Source organism: Ptychodera flava, chromosome 6 (assembly GCF_041260155.1).
Source record: "Ptychodera flava strain L36383 chromosome 6, AS_Pfla_20210202, whole genome shotgun sequence".
Lineage (NCBI taxonomy): Eukaryota > Metazoa > Hemichordata > Enteropneusta > Ptychoderidae > Ptychodera > Ptychodera flava.
In genome coordinates this window covers 4,132,042-4,153,802 of record NC_091933.1, presented here as the reverse complement: position 1 = coordinate 4,153,802, position 21,761 = coordinate 4,132,042, and the positions used below count along the sequence as shown (strand labels likewise).

Below are 21,761 nucleotides of genomic sequence, written 5' to 3'. Positions count from 1 at the left end.
GACCTACGTAAGGATGTGTTGACTGAAGATGATGATGTACTTCATGTAGTGTGATATCATTTGCATATACATTCCAAATTCAGATATGTAAATCACAACACAGTGGCACAGTCCCAAATAAATTATAAAGTATACATAAATCATTTGATAGACAATGATCTCTTTTTTTGTTCCTATTTCTAGACGTTCTGCACCGATTTAGATTGGTATATTTGAATTGATCTGCACATGCTTACTTCAGCCTCTCACTGGATTTAGACGGTATCTGCCCATCTTTTGCCATACGTTCAAGCTCAGCTTTCTTTCCATTGATGATTTTCTTCAAAGTGCAGGCGTCTTTGTAAACTTGAGAGCCAGGTTCATTGAACGTCTTGGCGTTCTTTACCATCAGTAGCAAGTCTTTCTCCAGTCCATGTAGAGAAGAGTACTGTTCATTCTGAGATTTATTAATGAAATAACATTAGTTGCACTGGACAACACACATTTTATAGATTACAGCGGGAATGTAACGTAAGCAATTTGTTTTTTGATCTTCATCCACAACACTTAGAATATTGATTATTTCATACTGATAATATAACTTCAGGTTTCAAATCTAAGATACGGAAGAATTCAAGGATTAGTGGTGTAATTGAGTATCAGTAAAAATTCACAGAATATTACCCCTATCCGCACGCATGCCATCAACTCACCACTGGCTTGCAGATATTGTTGCAAAACCTTATACCAAAATACAAACATTTCAAGGCATTTCTCATTCAAGTGTATGAAATTTACATGCATATGAGTATACCTGTGAATCTACTTTTGTTGACTGATTCACTAAACAAGCAAATGATGGAATATAGGCAATACATGCACTATGATTTTTATGATAATTAGTATTTGTCTGTGTTGAAAGTTTTGTTGGTTTGTTTGAAGGTAGATTTGGGCAAGTTGCAGCATCGTTTTCTTCACCAGTGACACGTACCTTGATCTTCTTTGCAATAATTTTCATATCTATAGGGTTGTTGATGACATCATAGTACTCAGGATAAGCAGACCTTGCTGGTAGTTTTCGGAAGAGAAGACTGGTGTATCTGCCCTCATTATTTTTATGTGTCATCACCGATGTGAACAACTGTTCGTATGGATTGTCAGGATTATCCATGGCATAGTCTGATTCCTGGCCACTATCTGCTTTGTGTTCCTCAGAGTATTCAGATGCGAAGCCATTGTTGACTGAATCCTGAGATACAGAAAGATTTTTGTACTCAAACTTTACTGTCAGCTTTGAAACAACATTTGTCAAATATTTCATCACTTTATGCAAATTAGAATTCACCTTTGCATGGCGCTCTCGACTGAGAAATGCATTTATACTGAGAGCTTGATTGATTAACTTCATTCAACTCATATTGCAAATGTCGGTAGCCATGGCCTTATGTCTGTACTGGTTCTCTGTTGTTCAGGGAAGGCATACCCACATCTGACAGTGGCAGAAAGAAGCCACCCTATGACTGCAACTTCCTTTGACAACAAATAACCAGTATCTTGTGTAACCTTCCTTGAAGAACCTAACATAGCAACCCCTGTCATCCAAATTTCATCACATATTTAACTTAACTTCATCATAACAAGGAAGGGGCAACTTCTGCAGTTGAAAGGAAAAACTGATTTATTTGCCTAGAACAAGAGCATAATTTTAATCAGATGACAACCTCATAATATGATTATGGTATTTTCCACAATTTCTGTGATTTTCAAAATTGTAATGGTTTGAAGTCTTCTGAAAAATGTAGTAAACTTGTCACTGGTAACATGCTGCAACATCCTGTCTTGTAAATGTGCCAGATTTCTTTTTGCTTCTGTACTTTTAATGGTTTACTTAACTTTTGTCTGTCAGTGACGTACATGTGTAAAAGTCAAAGTAAACTTAAATCTTGGTAGGAATGTTAATGAACTAACCCAAAACTTTTACCAACCAATTTTCAGTGTAGCATGTGAAACTAGCACAAGCGTCAACATCTTAATGAGGCAATTTCGCATAATGGCTGTACATATTTGTAAAGGTGCTATGTAAGGATATCTGTTTCATTTGAGTTGAAGCAACGTGAGTATGATATTAACAGATATTGTTTAAGGTTGACTTAATTTCAAGGAAATGGGTGTTTACAACTATCCTTAGCCAATAAGATGTGGTCATACTGAGTGCATATCATACACACTGAATTCCAGAACGTCTAGAACTGGAGGATTTGCTCATGTTTAATTCCTATCATTTGTACGGAGTGCGTGACCATTATTTGAATGGAACAAATGAGTCTGTGAAATTTGAAGAGAGAAGAGAAGGGTAGGGTTTGGAAGATAGACTGACATCTATGGGGAAAAATTTGCATAGGCATGCTAAAGTATAGAAGAAGTCAACCAGTGTAGAAAAGGTACAGAGTAGACATGCAGGGATGAGGCATGGCAAACAAAAGTACGGAAATCTGCATTGCAGAAGACATGATACAACATGCAACAGCTGAAGTTGGGGAAAACGTTTTTGTCCAAGTGATAGTAGGGTTGGATCTAGAGATGGGTGACACATTGCTACAGATGAGTTGATGTACGCACATCCTTGAAGTAGAAGAGACACTGAAGCTAGATGACATTAACGACTTATCAGCTTTCAGACAGCCACTGCTTGCTACTGTAGGTTGTAGTAGTACATGCAATGGTAATTCAATACCTTGATCACAGTATGTTTCTCCTCTTTTCTGGAACTACCTTCTTGCTCTTCTGGGTGTGAGGACTTGGCTGCCCTTGGAAATCCTCTGGTGACTTCCCCAACTGTCTTCTTTTTCTGTTCACTGTTAGGTTTCTCCACTGCTGAAAGAGCACCTTCTGTATTGGCTGATTTCTTACTTTCTGTGTTGGCTTCTTCCTTGACAGTATCTTCACTGACTTCCATTGGTAGACTGGAATCATGAGAAGTACCGGACACAGTGATTGGGTCTTCTAGCATTTCCCCTGAATTAGACAGTTCTACATCTTTGAATTTCTCTCTGATATCCATCTTGATTTGAGATTTCCCACTACCTTCTGAAACCACCTCACTGACCATATCTTTGGCAGCAGTTTTCTGTGGGATTTCTTTCTGCATCATTCCCTGTCCTGTGTCCATGGATTCAGTCAGCGAAGTACCCGTATTTTTTTCTGATGCAGAATTTCCGACATCAGTTGAAGTTGCTATCACTGGCTTGGCAAGTACAGCTTCAGGCTTTGCTTCTGAAACACTTGAGATGTCTTGTACTTCTGACACGGCCTTTGCTTCATGAGCAGAGGTAGCAGAAGCAGTGGAAGTAGTAGTAGTAGTTATGGTAGCAGAACTAGAAGCAGAGGGCTGAGAGTTAAGTTGAAAAGACAATTAGCTTCAGCTCCAACACTGACATGAATGCAAACAAGAACTATTCCTCACTAAGTGACAATGCCATAAGGGAAAAGTTTGCACTAGGACACCACAAACAGAGCGCAACCTTTACCATAGCAATAAGATGACAGGGATATGAAACAATGGGATGGTTTAGCCATAAATCTATGTAGACAATGTCACGAAACACATGCTTGTATGCACAAACAACATTAACCATCAACACACACACACACATGTACACAAGCAATATATTTGTTATTGTTGTTCTTTCATGCTCGAAAATGCTTACTTACCCTTCAATCTGGTACTACTGGTACACACACTCTGTCCATGTAAAACCTCTCTATGCAGCATGTTTACCTTTGAAAATTTGATAGCACCATGTCGTGTCCTTTTGCTTACCTCATCACTACTCTCAGTTGAATGACCAGACTCTGGTGGGACTTGGTTGGAGGAGAGAGGTTTCTCCGTTTTCTCTGGTTCCTTCTTTGCCTGGGTTTCCTCATCAGATTCCCAGTCACCGGCAACACCTCCACTGAGTTCCTCATTCTCTTCCAGGATTTCATTCTTGGTCTCTACGTAGAGATCCCAAAGATCGCAGGCGTCCTGATATTCTTGAGTCTCTTTCTGCATTATGAAATGTTTTATTGTTTAAAGTTTTTACATCATGCATATTTAACTAGTGAAAACAGCAAGCTCTTGATTTGACAGATTTCCAATACAGGTTTACATAACTATCAAACGAAAAAAGTTTAAAATTTAGCAGAGATATTGTATGTCTTCTCTTTCATTATGATTTATTAAACTTGAGATATTATTTTCTGCTTTCTCTTTACTAAAACAAGCGACCTAGCGGCCGATATAGCTCCGCTGTGTTTATGTACAGAATAACTATTTTTGACACGTTGATGAAGAAGGTGGAAATCTTTGATAACTCAATGCAGTGGCCTGAAAAAAGTGGCTAAAATAAGCTGCAAAAATACAAAATTGAAGATTTCAACATACTTTGAATATATCACATCCAATCATCCCTAAGAACATGTCAACCAAAGCTATCTGATGAGTAGTTTTTGAGAATAAAATATTCTGACCAAAAATGGCAACAATTGCCCCCAAAAATAAAACTTGCAGATTTCATCATAATTTCAAAATATCACACTTAGTTCATATATAGAAACCTGTATACCAAATTTCAAAGCTGTTAGACCAGTACTTTTTGAGAAACGCATTTTTTGACCAAAAATGGGAAAAATTGCCCCAAAATTCAAAATTGCAGATGTCATCATTATTTCAATAAATCTCATTTAATTCATCTCTGGAAACCTGTATACCAAATTTCAAAGCTATCAGATAAGTAGTTTTGGAAATACACATTTTTTGACCAAAAATGGCAAAAATTGCCCAAAAAATACAAAATTACAGATTTCATCAGAAATTCAATATATATTACTAAGCTTATCTGTAGAAACCTGTAAACCAAATTTCAAAGCTATCAGACCAGTACTTTATGAGAAACACATTTTTTGACCAAAAATGGCAAAAATTGCCCCAAAATTACAAAATTGCAGATTTCATCATTATTTCCATAAATATCATTTAGTTCATCTGTAGAAACCTCTATACCAAATTTCAAAGCTATCAGATGAGTAGTTTTGGAAATACACATTTTTTGACCAAAAATGGCAAAAATTGCCCCAAAAATACAAAATTACAGATTTCATCAGAAATTCAATATATATTACTTAGTTCATCTATAGAAACCTGTATATACCAAATTTCAAAACTATCAGACCAGTACTTTTTGAGAAATACATTTTTTGACCAAAAATGGCAAAAATTGCCTTAAAAATGCAAATTTGCATATTTCTGCACAATTTGAACAAATCTGAAATAGGTCATCCCTAGGGACATATGTACCAAATATAAAAGCTATCTGACCAGTAGTTTTGAAGAAGATTTTTAAAGATTTTTTTACCAAAAATGACAAAAATTGCCTTAAAAATACAAATATGCATATTTCACTACCATTTGAACAAATCTGATTTAAGTCACCCTAAGCAAACTGCATATCAAATTTCAAAGCAATCGGACGAGCGGTTTCAGAGAAGAAGATTTTTTTACCAAAAACACCAAAAAATGCCCCAAAAATACAAATATGCAAATTTCACCATGATTTGAACAAACTGAAGTGAGGTCACCCCAAGTGAACTGCATATAAAATTTCAAAGCAATTGGACTCGTGGTTTCAGAGGAGAAGGCAATTGTTGACGGACGACGACGGACGACGACAGACGCCGGACGACGACGGATAATCAACCTATTTGATAAGCTCCGCGTCGCTGACAGCGGAGCTAATACCGGATTTTTCTGAGAGTACGCCCAGGGCCGTTAAACAGAAAATGGCTACATTGTCTGCTTCACACCTGTAGCTAAATAACGGCCCAGGGCCGTAATTCAGTAAAAATTTACCGCCAATTAACTAAAAAATACGGGATTTATTTTACAACCCGCGTCTATGTCATCAATTTTGGTGCGTCGGACCTTTTTTTTGTCCATCTTCGGTGTGCTCGTAAATATGTAAACAAACAACATGGCGGCTGATGTTTCTCCCACGATCAAAAGTCATGTAATGAAATCGATATTTTCACAGACTACGACATTACTCATCCGAACAATGTAAACACAAGAGTGTACGCCTGTATATTCCGAAGGAATTACATGAATAATTTGCGGAAACAACGAACTCGAAGCTGGTCGCGTATAACCGTTGGTTCCGTACGCATTGCAAACAGGGTCAGGCGCGACGTTTACAGTGTTCGCGCCGTCGAGATTCAGTCGATATTTGTTCCCGAAAAATAGCGTATCTTCGTCTGTGATAAATTTCTAGGACTATACTACATTTGAAATAGAGTATAACTTTGCGGAAGGTAGCCTACGTGTAGACCGAGAGCTGTCATTTGCTCCACACACGAACGAACGTGAGCGCTAACGCACACGACGGACGACTGGAAATGATTGACAACTTGTGCACGGCGTACTGATATTTATTCCTAAAGTAGTTCAAAAGTTTAAACGCGGAATCGTCATGGAAAACTTATTTTATTTTGCAAAAAATATTAGGGAATAATATCGAATTATCACATGCCTCCATGGTTTGTCGAACGCATTCAAATACGGCTAGTTTTCAATCGGATTCGAACCCACAACATACGGCATCAGTTGCCTAGCTGAGAGGCCATAGACAGAACCGCTCGGCGAAAACAAAGCGAAGAAAATCATCGATCAGATTTTGACGTGTGCACGTGTTCTGAGATTGACCTAGTTTGTAAGTGTGACAAGTTAATCAAAGTAGTCGAACGTGTGAAAATAGATACAGTGTTTCACATTCGTTGCACGCAAAGCGGTCAATAATCATAAACAATTGTGGATCATACCATTTCTACTAGGGATTACTACTACTGTTACGTTTGTGAATGCAACAAATTTACGCGAAGAAAATCATCAGATTTTTGTATCAAAGCGAAAAAAACCTGAAAAGTAATGATTTACATTAAATAAAAAATAATGAAACAGAGTTATTTTTTATGATAGTCATTTATTTATTTCATGATCCCATCGTGCAGAATGGAAAATTCCTGCTCCTGCTTCATCTGTCAATCATTGTCGGCATGTGTGTGGCAAACTCTAATGTTGACTTTGCGTTCTTCTGGATCATTCCACCTGCATTTTAGTAGCATAAATAGGGGGATACGGACATATATCGCCGAAGTAATATCTTAGAAGTGTAACTTATTTTATTTTGTACGCTATATAAAACTTTTTGACCTTTGCATAGGTAATTTTTTTCAAGGGGAGTCAAGTTGAAATGCCGTAGACAAAGGTGTGAGATGAAATTTAAAATTCTTAATAACGGCCCACCCCCCAAATAACCGCCCATGGCCGGTTTTTCAAGTGGGCGTACTCTCAGAAAAATCCGGTAATTGTGAGGTAAATATGTCTGAAACAAGTTGCTTTCTTTAGGTCTATGACAGCACTAAACTGAAACGATACTGTTCACCAGTGTGCCCTCTAACAAATAAGAGTTTTGGAAACTTTGCATCGTTATGAGACATTGTGGAAATTTCTTTGCCTCAACCCTGTATCTTTACATGTGAACCAAAAGATTTGCTTGCATCCCAGGCAACTCATTTGAATCTTTTGCTGGATATTCCATAGAGGACATTGTCAAGTAGCTTTTGCAATTTTTGAAAATGGTGACTACACTTTGTAACTCTATTTCTGCTCCTATGAGAGATGGTATATTTTGTCATTATCCCCCCTTACATAACCCTAAGGTCATACTTCAGACAAAATAAGTACAAGAAGAACTGGTTCCACAAGAAAATGGTGCAATTTAATCTCTTTTGTAAGAGGACTTACCTTGAAATATGCTTTTGTGTTATTAACCATGAGTTCTACATCATGAGTGAGCTGATCAATGGTTTCATACTCATCCATCTTCAACTTCTGTTGAACCTTCAGTAGATCAATTGGTGTTGTCACCACATCATAGTAGTCAGGCAAAGATCTACAAAATGAATTGATTCTCCTAAGTTAATACTTTGCCAGACATGTGATTTTTATGAAACTTTTACATATTTTGCTTGGCACATTAAAAAGTTTCTTGTTTGCAATCATGTTCACAATTTTAACAATGCTAAAGGAATGGGAATTCAAAATTATAATTGAGTCAGTTTCCTTTACTTATATGTCACCCTTTCTGTTCATCTTTCAATCACTTGTAATAACTGACGATAGACACTTTATCAAGGTAGTAAGCCTGTACCAAACATCATTGATGTATGTTTCACTCTAACATCCTGTTAGAAGCTTTTTAGCTATTTCCCAAACAATTCTATCCACAACTCAATAATCATAATAGTTTAACTACAAATAAGTCATGAAATGGGTAGACACGATCATTACTTGATATCTTTAATGTAATGTGAACAAATACAGCAGGTGAAGCTCGGAATGTTAAGTATGTACATACCTTCGCTTTGGAACTCTGACGAAGGATTCGCACAGCAGTCTCCCATCATCATCCTTGTAATTTCTGATAGTGTCATACAATTCTTGACAGATGTCAGCCTAAATAAACAGATTTAAAAAGCATATTTACATTGTTCAGATCAGATGCCATTTCAATCACATTACCGGTATCAATCAAAGTATACTACAGGCATGTGGGGTAACAACAAAAGCCTCATGCTACCTGTACTAAAAAGACTTTCTCAGAGAAGCGAAGGTTTACCTGAGCTACAGACTGTTAAAGGTTGGGCTGAGTGTAAGATGCGCCTTTCGGACAGATACATTTGGACTCTCAAGCTTTTACGATTCTTTTCTAATCTACACCTTTTTAGAGTTCAGTAAAATTTTTGCTATCTTAGTTTTTTGAAAATAGAAAATGTTATTTTTCCTCATTGAGTTAACACAGGGATTTAAAATATTGGTAAAATGTTAGGCAATTTTGTTTTGCCAGTACTCTATTTTGTACAGTGACCCTTGAGTTTTATTCTTGATTGGTTGGACAATGGTTTTAAACAGTTTGAGTAAAATTTAAAGTCTTTCTGTTTTGAGGCACACACCACCTTAAAACAGTCTATTAAGCCTTCTTTGCCACATAATCAACATGTATACATTATGCACTTAACAGAATATTATGTATAAAAGTAACTGAATGAATGAATAAACAATGCAAGAAAAATTTGACTGAATTTTCAGTTGTATTGCTAATACTACTCTTTGAAAGGTAATGATACATATACCTTCAACTTTGGAAAGCAGCTTATGTTACTGAATGAACATTATTTTCATCTGTGAGCGAAAGATCACATGGGTGGATTCTTTTCGCTTAAAGATCTTGTTTTGCCATGAAAAGAAAGAACCATACACTATACAGATGATAAAGTTTCAAGCTACCTGATCTACAGTTTGAGTAACAGATCTTTTCCTTTTCTTTGCCGCCGCTACAGCAGCTGAAGAGGAGGCTGCAGACTCATCGTCACGAAAATCTGACGTCACAGATCTCCGTCTTTTGGACATGACTTTCTTTTGCCCTATTACAGAAAGGAAAGACATTATGTAGAATATCAAAACTAAAGCACATAACAATTTCTCCTCTGCCAACCACAGTGCATACAGAAAAATATCAAAACATTATAGCAGAAAAATATTTTCTATTTTTTATTGGTATTAGAATCCTCATATGCATACGTCTTAGTGTGCTACACCTTCTGAAAATAACCACCTTCATGTTTCTTTTTCCAATAATTGTTGATAGATATTGATATTAGTTACCTCACTTGACAAATTATTAGTGCGATGATGGAGGAATAGACTTTATGACAAAATATCCAAGTACTTTTGGTATGCAAGTTTCCAAATACACGAGAAGCAACAACTGACTTCCCCTCACTTACTTCACATTAGAAAATGTTAATAGTGTCCAGTTACATTGCATTCTTTGAATGTTCAAACTATACACATGCTCAATAAACATCTCGGAAATTTTGTTATCGATTTCTTTTGTAGAAGTGTGAGAATGTGTAAAGATTCACACACAGTACTTTGTATTTTTAAATCTATCCATTTATGTATGGCATCACAAAAACTTTCAATACATCACTTACATGTATACACTTTCACTGTACTGTACTACTGTCTGAAATGTACCATACCATACTCTCCGTCAGTGTGTGTAGAGTAATAACAGATGGATTGATTGATATAAAAGATTTTTAGTTGGGGAAATTGTCTGCTTTTCAGCAATGCATGTAGCCAGTTCCCTATTATGCATTTTTATCACAGCAAATTTCCTATAAGTATTATGCATTTGTATCACAAGGATCAGTTGATTTCTCAGTTCAACGTGAAAATCTTCGCGAGAAGACAGTACGATGGCACTTATAAACATGTTATTCGGAGATTTGAAGTGATACGATAAAATCTGTTGGAATCGAAAATCGGTATAATTATTGGGCATGTACATACATCGCCCATTTGGTTGTGTGTTAGCTCAACGAATTTCGACATAAAATACACAACAATATTGCACGGCAAGCGAGAGTCATGGTTCCCGAAATAATAAATTGTTTTGTAAACAGTATGACACGTGCGCGCATCCACAGTGTATGTATGTATTTGGGTACCTTGCTCACTGTATCACTGAACTCCGTAAAAAATTGTAAGTTGTGAACAAAAGGCTTCCCGCACACGAACGATAACAAAGCATACCGCCTTGAAATTTTTATATCGTGCCGAACATTCTACTTTTGAGGCCTTGAATTTTTTCAAGGGCAATGTGTGCAATCAACTAGCTTATACTTTAAACTGCAAACCAACCTTCTCTCCGACGGTTAAAAATATTTTCCTTCGCTTACTCTTGTTCTTGTTAAGCGAGCTAGTCATCAAACTTTGCGCCGGATTTCCAACGCCGCCATTCTAAGTAAACCACGCCAAAGTATCGTTGTGTACACTGCGAGAATAATGCGAGATTACACATCCTCGTTCGAAAACTATTACAAAAAAATTTCCTTTCAAGGTATAAAATCAAATGTGTAGATAAAATTTTGAATTAAACATAACATCTTCTATATAATTTGCTGTAAAATATCTGATAAATAGACCTTTACCAGTTAGCACTATATTTTTTGTTGAACAAGGATGACCTTTGACCACAGCCTGTGACCCACGTGTAACTGGTTAGAAGACACGCAAAAATGGTTCGGAAAGGTCGACCCCGTAAGGAAACCCATTTAAAAACTCTTAATCTGATCTGATGATTAGTTTGAAACATCAAGTAACTTAATTTTGAATTACTTGAGTCTTATAGCCTCTTGATAATTTCTTTTCAGGCAAGATGAAAAGCAAGCGTATGTCTTGTAGGAAGAAGTACAAGATTGAGAGAAAGGTAGGAACTGTGATCATATATGATATGGCGTTTGCGTTTGTGGACACTTCAAGCATGGAGCTACGAAAATATTTTTGGTTGCTCCATGTTTCAAGTCACGACAAGTCAATGTATTTCAATCGTGTCCCGTGAAATGAAGAATCAAGTGATGTTACTCCTGTCGACGTACAACCTTCCTACCTAGCCACTATTAAAGCCAGTCATGTTGTCATGTCCGTTGAACCAAATAAATGGAATGATGGGTTAGTAGGCGAAATAATTGTAAACACGGATGTCAGAGTAGATATTCGCCATGACATTGGGGAGGGCTTCGGGGGAGTGATTTAGTTGAGGAGGTGATAATGACAGAGGTGTTGATGTATTTTGTTATCATTGAAACTACACCAGTTTTCGTTTGAGTGTAACATTGCAGGTAACATTTGGAGAAGATAGGAACAGTGTCGTTTGGTGTACATTCCATCTTGATTACATGTAGAGTAGATACATTTTTCAGATAAATCTAATAAAATACTTGACTTCTTAAGGAATAAATTTTGTGTTTACAGCTCTTCCTATAATATTAGTTTAGTATACCAGTAATTCTTCTCTTTCACAATAAGATCAATGTAAAGGTTAAAAATTTGTAGTCATCCAAAGACTTAAAGGCAAGAAAGCATATTTCGCTGCATGGCTTGAATATTTTAGGAGTGTATGTCATACGAAAAAAAATTTATTTACTCAAGGGTCAGGTAAATGCATTTGTCTTTGCTATATATTATTTTTACTTCTGCAAAGCAATACAGTATCAGCAGCTAGTATAGCAAACATTTTGTTGACAAATTTAAACACCTACCTATTCAAAAACAAGATTTCAAATAATGCAAGTCTGATACAAATAAATAAAAGGTTATGTTTAAGTGCGTTTCTCAGGTAAAATATCACAATTATTTGGTCATATTCAACCAATGACTGGTGGTTGTATATCATCAAAGGAAACTAACTCTGAATTTGTTCATTAAGAGTAAGAAGTTCAAGGCAAAGATGACCAAACTCATTGATTTCCTGTTTCCATAGTGGGAAAAATTAAATTACTGTCTATACCATCTCTGTACTCAGTAATTTGTACCTACCTTGTTCACACACCTGGCTTTGCTTCACTACATTGATAGGTGAAAGAGCATCACAGAAAAGCTAGGAAAGATGCCAAGAAAAAACAAAATCGACCAAAGATGAAAAAAGATCCAGGTGTACCAAACATGGCACCTTTTAAAGAAAAAGTTCTACGAGAAGCTGAAGAAAGAAGACTCAAGGTATGTTTATATGAAGACTATCAGAAATAATGCTATGATCTGAAGCTTTCTGCACACAGAATTCCATTGTTAGCGTAAAAGTTAAAAAAGATTTGTGATTTATATATTCTTAACTTGTGGACATCCTCACACTATATGTTACATGCTTGTGAAAACAGGCTTTACACCTGTCTAACCAAACAATCAAAAGTTGGTCAACAAAATTTGGAAAGAGTCACAGTTCTGAAAAATATAAAGCTATATGCAATTATGCATTTTGTGTATGTACAGATATTTGTGCAAATTGATAATCAGACTTTTTGCATCACAGGCTCAAGAATGAAAGACTTGGTACACGTACTTTGGTATCAGTGTCATGATACTAGCTGAAAATATTAACATATCAAGAGATCAGACCATCAACTGCAGCAATACAGACAAACATAAAACAGAAAATTTATGCAAATTTCTTAAAGGAATAGCCTGTGATACAATATTTGTGGTAAACATACAATGTTGGTCAGCACTACTTGAGAGTGTTCTAAACTGACTGCTTTTAACAGGAGATATCCAGGAAAGTCTGGACAGTGTGAAGGGATTGAATCATCATATTCCTTTTTTTTCTGCAGGCAGAAGAGGAAAGACAAAGACAGAAACAACAGAGACAAAAGCTAAAGGCAAAGAAGAGAAATTTGGAAACTTTAGCAAAAGATGCTCAGAAGAAGCAGAAAGAATTTGAAAGAAAGGTCAGTAAATATTGAGATGATCAGTGTCATTTTATTGTCTGTATACGGCCCAAGGGCCACGTACATTTTACTGTGAACCCTTCATTATCAATGTTTATTCGACCAAATATAGTCTATTTGACCTACGCCAGGAGGAAATAGATTTTGAAGAGTTGTGTATCCTTTTGATTTTCACATGACTCAAGGAAAATTGTGTTACCCCTGTAGCTACCAGCAAACCTGTAGCATAGTTCTGTGTTCTCTGTGGAAAGATATGGATTGTGTGCAGAAAAGAATACATCATTGTACAATGGACACAAATATGAGAATCTTGTCAGCCAGATTGACATTTTCAACAAGTGTGTATTTAGACTGAACATGGATCACCTCATCTCCCTACAGAATGCATTTATGCAAGAGATTTCAGCAAAGTATGATGCAGGCAGTGGAGTGGAAAACTCTCGCAAAGCCTATTACAAAGAGTTCAGGAAAGTTGTAGAAGCAGCTGATGTGGTTTTGGAAGTACTGGATGCCAGAGATCCACTTGGTTGTAGATGTCCTCAAGTTGAACAAGCCATCATTGCATCAGGAACCAATAAGAAAGTTGTATTGGTTTTGAATAAAATTGGTGAGCCTTATCAAAGCATATGCATTATTTCAAAGGAAATTCAACAGTATTTTGATATCTCAGCTTACACTCCACTATGTAAGCAAGTACATCTGGAGCATGTGAATGTTTGAGGAATTGTTTTCAAATGGATATACAAAACTGATGAATAATGATCAAGGCCAAAAAAACATTCAAATCAATTGTTCTTTTTATAAAATAACAGGCATTTGGTCTTGTATCTTGTGTTCATATATTAAACCATAATAGTATTGACACCATACAGACGTTTTCTGGTAGAGATCTTTATTTGGATAGAAATTTCATCAGTAAATAATACCACAAAGGTAGTGATCATAGGTGTATTATCTTATGTTTTAATTCCAATAGTTTTTTTTCAAAAATCACTGTGATCATACTGTCCAATAAATGCTGAATGAGTTGTTTGATATTTTCTTCAACACCCCAGACCTTATACCAAGGGATGTGACAGAGAAATGGCTGAAACATCTCAGAAATGAATTTCCAACAATAGCTTTCAAAGCTTCAACACAGACACAAAAACAAAACTTGGTAGGTTGGTTTATTGTACTCAATAATTTAATATTTTCAGTGCAACATCGTTCCTATGTCTGGGCACCTGACTGAGATTCTTGGCTGTCTTTCATACAATCTAATTAATGTGTAAGGTTTTGATAAGTAACTCACCCAAATTGATTTGAAATATTTCTCAATTTGTGACAGATGAAAATAAAAATTACATTTGTAGTGATTATCATATTTTTCACTGTTAATCTCTGTAATGTTCACATGTTCACAAAGTGGGTCTAGGGTGTTAGGAACAATTTTCAGAATTTACAGTTTCCCAGAACTAATCATCTCATTAATGAACTTGACTACACATCAATTCCTAAACTGAAATACACAAGGGGTATATGAATAAGATGCAGTGCACTCAATTAATTTTTCTTTACTTACAGTCAAGGAGTAAAGTTCAGCTGAATCTAGCCAAACAGGATCTTGTGGAATCCAGCGTATGTTTAGGGGCCGACTCTTTGTTGAAGTTATTATCCAATTACTGTCGAAGTGCTGATATCAAAACCTCAATTACTGTTGGAGTAGTGGGTAAGTTTGATATCAAAACATCAATTAATGTTGGAGTAGTGGGTAAGTTTGATATCAAAACATCAATTACTGTTGGAGTAGTGGGTAAGTTTGATATCAAAACATCACTTACTGTTGGAGTAGTGGGTGAGTTTGATGTCAAAACATCACTTACTGTTGGAGTAGTGGGTGAGTTTGATGTCAAAACATCAATTACTGTTGGAGTAGTGGGTAAGTTTGATACATCTACTGATTGTAGAGTTCTCACTGTTTATCATCAGCATTGCTTCTGATATAATAGATGTACAAGATGAATATTTATACGTTAACATCAAAATATACAAGAGATGTTCATCAACGGCATATGCAAAGTTGTCTTGTTTTTGTTCATTGCAAAGAAGCAGGACTTGAAGTACGTGATTGAATTTGTGTAAAGATTATTGAAATTTCATGCAATGTTTATGTCTATTTTTGTTGCTTTTCATTTTAGGTTTTCCTAATGTTGGTAAAAGTAGTCTTATAAACAGTTTGAAAAGAGCCAAGACGTGTGTTGTTGGAGGGACACCAGGTGTAACAAAGTAAGTAGTGACCATTGGATGTTGCTATAACTGGACTGTTACATGTTTCCTTTGGTTTTTTTATTCAAAGCAGTCATTCTAAACAGTCATCAAGATTAATAATGGTGTTTTAGACATCCATACTCATCCAAACAGTGTTATTTTTCTCGTAGCAGTGTATCTCAGTATACAGATTAGCTACTGTCCAGAGTGTGTATAAGAAGTTTTAACACAAGCCTTTCCTACCATTGATTTATTTATGCATATTTTGTTTCTAATACACTTCATTTTGAATTACTTATTTTGTTCCCAAATACAGGACCATGCAAGAAGTTCAGCTTGATAAACACATCAAACTCTTAGACTGTCCTGGTATTGTCATGGCAACATCTACATCAGAAGTCTCCATGGTGTTGAGGAATTGTGTCAAGGTGAGTAATGGTTTTTTAATGCAGCACAGATGAAATATACTGATAGACAAAGGATTTTGGGTAAACTCCAGGATTTTTCTTTGGTATTTATTGCTGTTCAGAGCCATTCGCTTGTTTGATGAGATTATTGAATGTTCCTTTGAATATCAGTCTGAACACCAACACTAAATGTCTACTTTCTGTGATATCAAAATAGCTTTTTCCACAGCTAATGGTTGAAACAGTTCCAACATTTCATGCTTTTGAAGGAAATTTGACTCTTTGTGACCTTGTAAGACCATTATCAATGGAAATAACTGGGTATGCCACTTTTTAATCTTTATACCCTGTGAATTTCAATTTTGAATACACTTCCTTCTATTATGTTTTCCTTTCTTACAAAGATTGAAACTTTAGAAGATCCTGTCACACCAGTGGAAGCCATTGTGAAAAGATGTAACAAGCAACAGGTTAGAACCCATATTTCTGTCTGTCTGTGTGTAGATAAAATTATATATTCACCCATGAATAAAATTTCTGAACTGTCAATCATATATCACAAAATAAATTATCTTATTGTTTAATATAATACTACAGTCTTTTTCATGTCAAAGAGACTTATGATAAAATCTTTATTTTTTTCTGTAGCTATGTCTTTATTATTCAATCCCAAATTTTGAGACTGTGAATGAATTTTTGGCACATTTGGGCAAAAAGCAAGGCAAGCTGAAGAAAGGTGGTATTCCCAATGTAAACAAAGCAGCCAAGACAGTTTTGAAAGACTGGAACAGGTAGGATATATCTTAGCTATACTCGTACACCTGATGGGAAGTGCAACATACTTTGTCTCATACATAGCTCTACCACATCTATATACAGTGTGCCCTCTAAGCCTATTTGCCGCACCATGACTCCTCAATGTTCTCTCTGACGCAAGAAAATTTTCAGTTAAATGGAAAATTATACATTGTGACACGAGAAAATTTCACAAATTTTTCAATTGGCTCAAAAGTTTCCTGAAATCTCTTTTGTTAAAGGGCACACTGTCTATATACTATGTCTGATGAAGTCAAGAATGATATCTTTAGACTATCTACAGAGCACATACACTGAGAAGAGAAAGAGCTGGATTTCAGTGATCAGTGGTTTTGATAATTGCTATTAAGTCTTTTCCATTATTGGTAGCATTACTTCTTAAAACTGTGAAATTGAAGACTTGAATATTTACAGTGAATGATGAGCTCCATGGAACATCTTATTCAGTACATTATTGATAAGTCATCATGAAGTCAGACAAACATGGAATTGCAAATATCCATTCATATTACATTCACTGATAACACCAATCTCTTCCATGTCCATTTACCAGTGGCAAGATTACATACTACACCCACCCACCAGAGCAGCATACCTTACCAACCCACATCAGTGCTGATGTTGTTGGTGAACTGAGCAAAGCCTTTGATATATCTGCCCTGGAAACAGATGAAAAGGAGATGCTGGAAGGTAATATTTGTTCAGAGTCAAGATTTTCATTACTGTTTGTGAGAGTTTGCCTGTGTACACACCACAGGTCTAACTCCTTCAAAGAACAGTGGTAAAGTGAAATTTATGATTGTACGACAATTCACTTCATCAGCATAAAAGTTCTTTGATGGAATTGGAAAACAAGATATTACGAATGAAGATTGGGAAGTGATAATGAGGGTATTTTCACTGTTAATCATGTTTTGCAAATATGCACAATTTAATCACAAACCATAGTCAGCTCTTTTTAAATGATACAGTGTCAACCCTAACTGATTACAATGATGCAAGTACCAACAGCCTGTATTTCACCAAGAGGGATTTATGTACTTGTAGGTCTTTCAAGCACAAAGGCTAGCAATGCAATCCTATTTGAATCAGCTGGGCCAACTGAGGGCTCTGTACAGGATGTTGAATTTGATAGTGCTGATGATGGAGAGGAAGAAGAAGAATCTGAAGAAGACATGGATGAAGATGATGATGACGATGAAGAAGTGGAAAATAAAACTAAAGATGTATGTAAAATCCCTAATCACAACATCTCAGACTCTGAATTTTGTTTTATCAGTTCCGTGTACAGACTGCAAAAGATTGTCAATATTTTGTATACTGTGTGGGAAGACCATGATATTTGCATTTAATTATTATGATCAAACGGCGAACAATTTTTTTAATGAGAATACGAGTTGAACATAACCAGTTCTCAAAGCAGTTTGATATTGAGAACATTTTTCCATATTCACAAATCATCTCTGCTATGATAGATTAATATAAAAGCCTCTTTAGTAATGTTGTTTTTATCTCTGAAGTAGTACTGACATAGTTGCCAGGACGATGTGGAAATTTTGAGCTTATATGATGTCATTTCCATAAACACCTTACTTCCGTCACGCACTTCCATCAAATTCCTGAAATTACATGGATGGGATGTGTGTTATTGTGTTTTGTGTACCAAAAGATTAGCCACATCGGAGACGCAGATTATAGAGACACAGCTGTAATCTGCGTGTCAGTGCACAGTTTGTACTCTACTCCAGAGCAAATTGTTCAATTTAATAGCTTATATATTCATACTATCAGGTTTACTTGCACCATCCTTTCATACACTGTACACTGACAACACCAACTTCAACTGCCTACAAAGCTCATATCGGTATGTACAGTGACCCCCTCCCAACAATTTAAGGGTAATATCACCATCATTTACACCTCCAGTGTTGCTACCAAGAATTTTAGATCAGGGGACACTGTGTCCCACTACCATTTATTTTTGGGGACATTTTGTACATTTTGGGGACAACAAGCAGTTGTCAATCAAATTTTGCATTATTTGGTAACACATTAGTGTTACTGAACAAAATTCAAGCTACTGGGACCTCATCGCTATGCTTGAATTTCAGGCAATTGAAGCAGTATACCATATCTGCCGCAAATCAGAGCTCAGACGGACTACAGTCAAGGAAATTATGATATCAAGTGCAGCGTTTTAATTACTTTTAATCATAGAGCTAGCTCCGAAAGTACTTTGTGTAAGCCTCACAATAATTATGCAAAACAAAGATCATCGTCAGTAACAAATATTACTTGTAGACTACACCCATCACAGTCGACTCACGAGTGCACCCGAGGTGACTGGCAGTACGCAAGAGTGCGGGACAACAGGTTCCATTTGGGGACATTGTCGCAAGGGCGCGTCCTGGCGGCAACACTGCACCTCTGTGCTTCACCATTTGTCAGCTGAGGAGATACAGTGTCATTTACACAATGTTTAGCTCATATTTGGTTTTGTATATAAATACCAAAAAGAGCTTATATGATGATGAGTCGGTGGCATCTGTATGTCTGTATATTTGTGGGTATGTATTTGCGGATGTATGTCCGTCACACACAAAGGCTCCCATACCGCCAGAGCTACCATCTCAGTATTTGGTGTACAGGTAGATGCAGGGGTTGAGATGTGAATTTGTTCAAATGAACACATCAGTGTCAAAAATGTGCAAATGAGGTAAGAAAAAGTGAAATCCTGCAAATGTGGAGGAGTGATGGCATGCCAGTGAGAAACAGGCCAACTCCACTGATCTTGAGTCATTTCCTGTCATTGTTTATGAACTGTTACATATTAACAAACCTACTGAAACCATAGACAGTAGAGGGGGGAGACCGTCTATACTCAAACTAAGAGGGGCTTGTTTCTGCTATGCATGTTGCTAAAGTTGACCTCCAGTACCTAAAGTTTCAGACCTTAATTACTTTTGTCATTCTTGTTTTTCTGGTTTAAATATTTCTTGTTTTTTTTCTGGTTGTACTATGCAGAAATCATTGTCATAACATCAACGTAGAATTTTCCTTCACTGAACATATAGAAACATTAACATTTATTGTTGATCATTGGTAACCCATACTGGTATATACCAATTCTGATCAAATTTGAGCGACACCGTATAATTAAGGTATTTTTTTTAAATGGGCATGTCCAAACATAATTTCAATACTTAGAAAGCAGTGGCCTCATTTATTTGTCTTTTTTGAGCATAACACATGGCAAACCTTTTTCCCAACAGCTTGGCAGTGTGGGTACTGTCACCATACAGTTCCAAGGTAAACCTGCCACAAATAAAACTAAGCTGCTCAAGGAATTGAAAGAGTCTAAACAATCTAATCGCCAAGCCATGCTGGAAGGAAATTTACAACTTGGAAAGGAATTGAAGAAAAGCGTAAAAAAGATGAAGAAACAGAGAAGGCGGTCAGGTCAGTTGATATTGTCCACGTGTTAATTTATTGACAATCTTTTTTGCAAGAATAAATTTTCACTTGCCATCAGTCTACAAAGGCTTATGCTGGACACATAGAAAAAAGATTTTTCAGTAAAGGTGGCAAGTGAAATTTATGTTTTACCAATTTGAACTATAAACACAACTTAGCACAGTAATGTTATGACTCACACTAAATGTCTACTGAATGTAAGTGCTTATCATGGGGAAAAGACCTAGTACATTTTTAAAACAACAACAACATGATCAATGAAAGCTCCAGTTTTGGTAGACCTATGACAAAAGATCAAAGTTGTGAATGAGGAGTAGGTGCATCTGAATTGTGCAGGAAATTAACAACATGACGTACTGTTTCTTTGTCTCTTTTCACAGACAAGTTAGCAACCAAGTTATCAGACGACTTGACAGCTGCCATGAATTTCTCACTATCTGGAGATGGTGCTGATGATGATTACAACTTTGGTACAGACTACAAATAGACCCAGTCTAGGGAGTGCAAACTCTATCAATTTTATGGAAAATTTTGATTTTTACAAGTCTCACACTAAGTTAATAAAACATAACTGACACTCATTGTTCTGATGTATCAAGTTTTGTTACCACATGTTCAGAAGTATTGAACGTTCTGAAGATTGCTGATAACCCAGCAGATATACTTGCAGTGCTTTTGCAAGGGTTGAAAGATGTGGTTTTAGAACCCCAAATAACATTACAATTGTACCTTTGCATGATTTCTTTGGTGTACCACATGGAACTCTGATAATTTACAAACTTCCAGCCTTCCACTAAAGTAGTTACATCAAGTTAAATCTACACACACCCAAGAAATAAATGGCAGGTAATCATGTACAGGTAATCATGTACAGACACACTACCAAAAGGAGCAGATGTGAAGTGTATTTGTAGCACCTGTACATTAGGCAGTTGGACTTGTCAAATGTGTTATCCACTTTCTCTCTGGTGGAAAGTAGTGCAGCATTATCTGTCACCAACAAGAATCTCCAGTTTTAATTTTTCAGGAAGATTTATCCCCCAAAGTGTTTGCACATATTTTGATTATCACCTACATTTATGGTCAAGAGCAGTCTTCCTCGTACGTAATCAGAATTTTGTTGAGCATGTTTTCTTCCAGTGACATTTCTGTAAGTCTGACAAATTAAAGTTGGAAACATCTTACAGTATAAGGTTGGCTGCAGTTTTGATATATCAAAAATAATCATCAGCAGCCAGACTACTGATGAGCATTGAACCAATGACCCATCATGAAAAGCACATGAAACTTGAGTGAGAGAGTTTGAATGGCAAGTTCATCAGGCATTAGACTCGACTGTATTTGACCTTGTACTTGTGAACTGTAACCCCCACCAGCCCCTACCCCCTGCCTATTGAGTGAAAATGGACTGGCATATCACTTGACTACCACAAAGAGGGAGCTTTAGCATAC

The 21,761-nt window shown here is 36.3% G+C and overlaps 2 protein-coding genes across 12 annotated transcripts in view; one reads left to right on the top strand and one right to left on the bottom strand.

The window, feature by feature from the left end:
* Positions 1 to 10,918, bottom strand: part of LOC139134635 (protein polybromo-1-like) — a 35,124-nt gene extending 24,206 nt beyond the window's left edge. For 9 of the 11 annotated variants that reach the window (XM_070701571.1, XM_070701576.1, XM_070701575.1 and 6 more), the window contains exons 1-8: positions 10,781 to 10,918; positions 9,359 to 9,495; positions 8,430 to 8,527; positions 7,817 to 7,964; positions 3,800 to 4,024; positions 2,714 to 3,367; positions 971 to 1,228; positions 237 to 436 (exon numbers count right to left, since the gene is read on the bottom strand). In XM_070701571.1, coding sequence (XP_070557672.1) covers positions 237 to 436; positions 971 to 1,228; positions 2,714 to 3,367; positions 3,800 to 4,024; positions 7,817 to 7,964; positions 8,430 to 8,527; positions 9,359 to 9,481 — 1,706 coding nt within the window. In that variant the 5' untranslated portion in view covers positions 9,482 to 9,495; positions 10,781 to 10,918. The remainder of the gene's footprint in view (positions 1 to 236; positions 437 to 970; positions 1,229 to 2,713; positions 3,368 to 3,799; positions 4,025 to 7,816; positions 7,965 to 8,429; positions 8,528 to 9,358; positions 9,496 to 10,780) is intronic. The other 2 variants (XM_070701581.1, XM_070701582.1) reach the window with 2 other exon arrangements.
* A 179-nt stretch (positions 10,919 to 11,097) lies between these two features.
* LOC139134633 (guanine nucleotide-binding protein-like 3 homolog) lies at positions 11,098 to 20,890 on the top strand. Its single transcript, XM_070701569.1, has 15 exons — positions 11,098 to 11,179; positions 11,293 to 11,348; positions 12,497 to 12,637; positions 13,246 to 13,362; positions 13,744 to 13,969; positions 14,418 to 14,521; positions 14,929 to 15,073; positions 15,543 to 15,630; positions 15,929 to 16,040; positions 16,424 to 16,489; positions 16,668 to 16,810; positions 17,389 to 17,525; positions 17,883 to 18,061; positions 20,108 to 20,294; positions 20,690 to 20,890. Exons 1-15 carry the CDS (start codon positions 11,158 to 11,160, stop codon positions 20,794 to 20,796), a joined length of 1,830 nt encoding a protein of 609 aa, XP_070557670.1. The 5' UTR covers positions 11,098 to 11,157; the 3' UTR covers positions 20,797 to 20,890.
* The last annotated feature ends 871 nt before the right edge of the window (positions 20,891 to 21,761 follow it).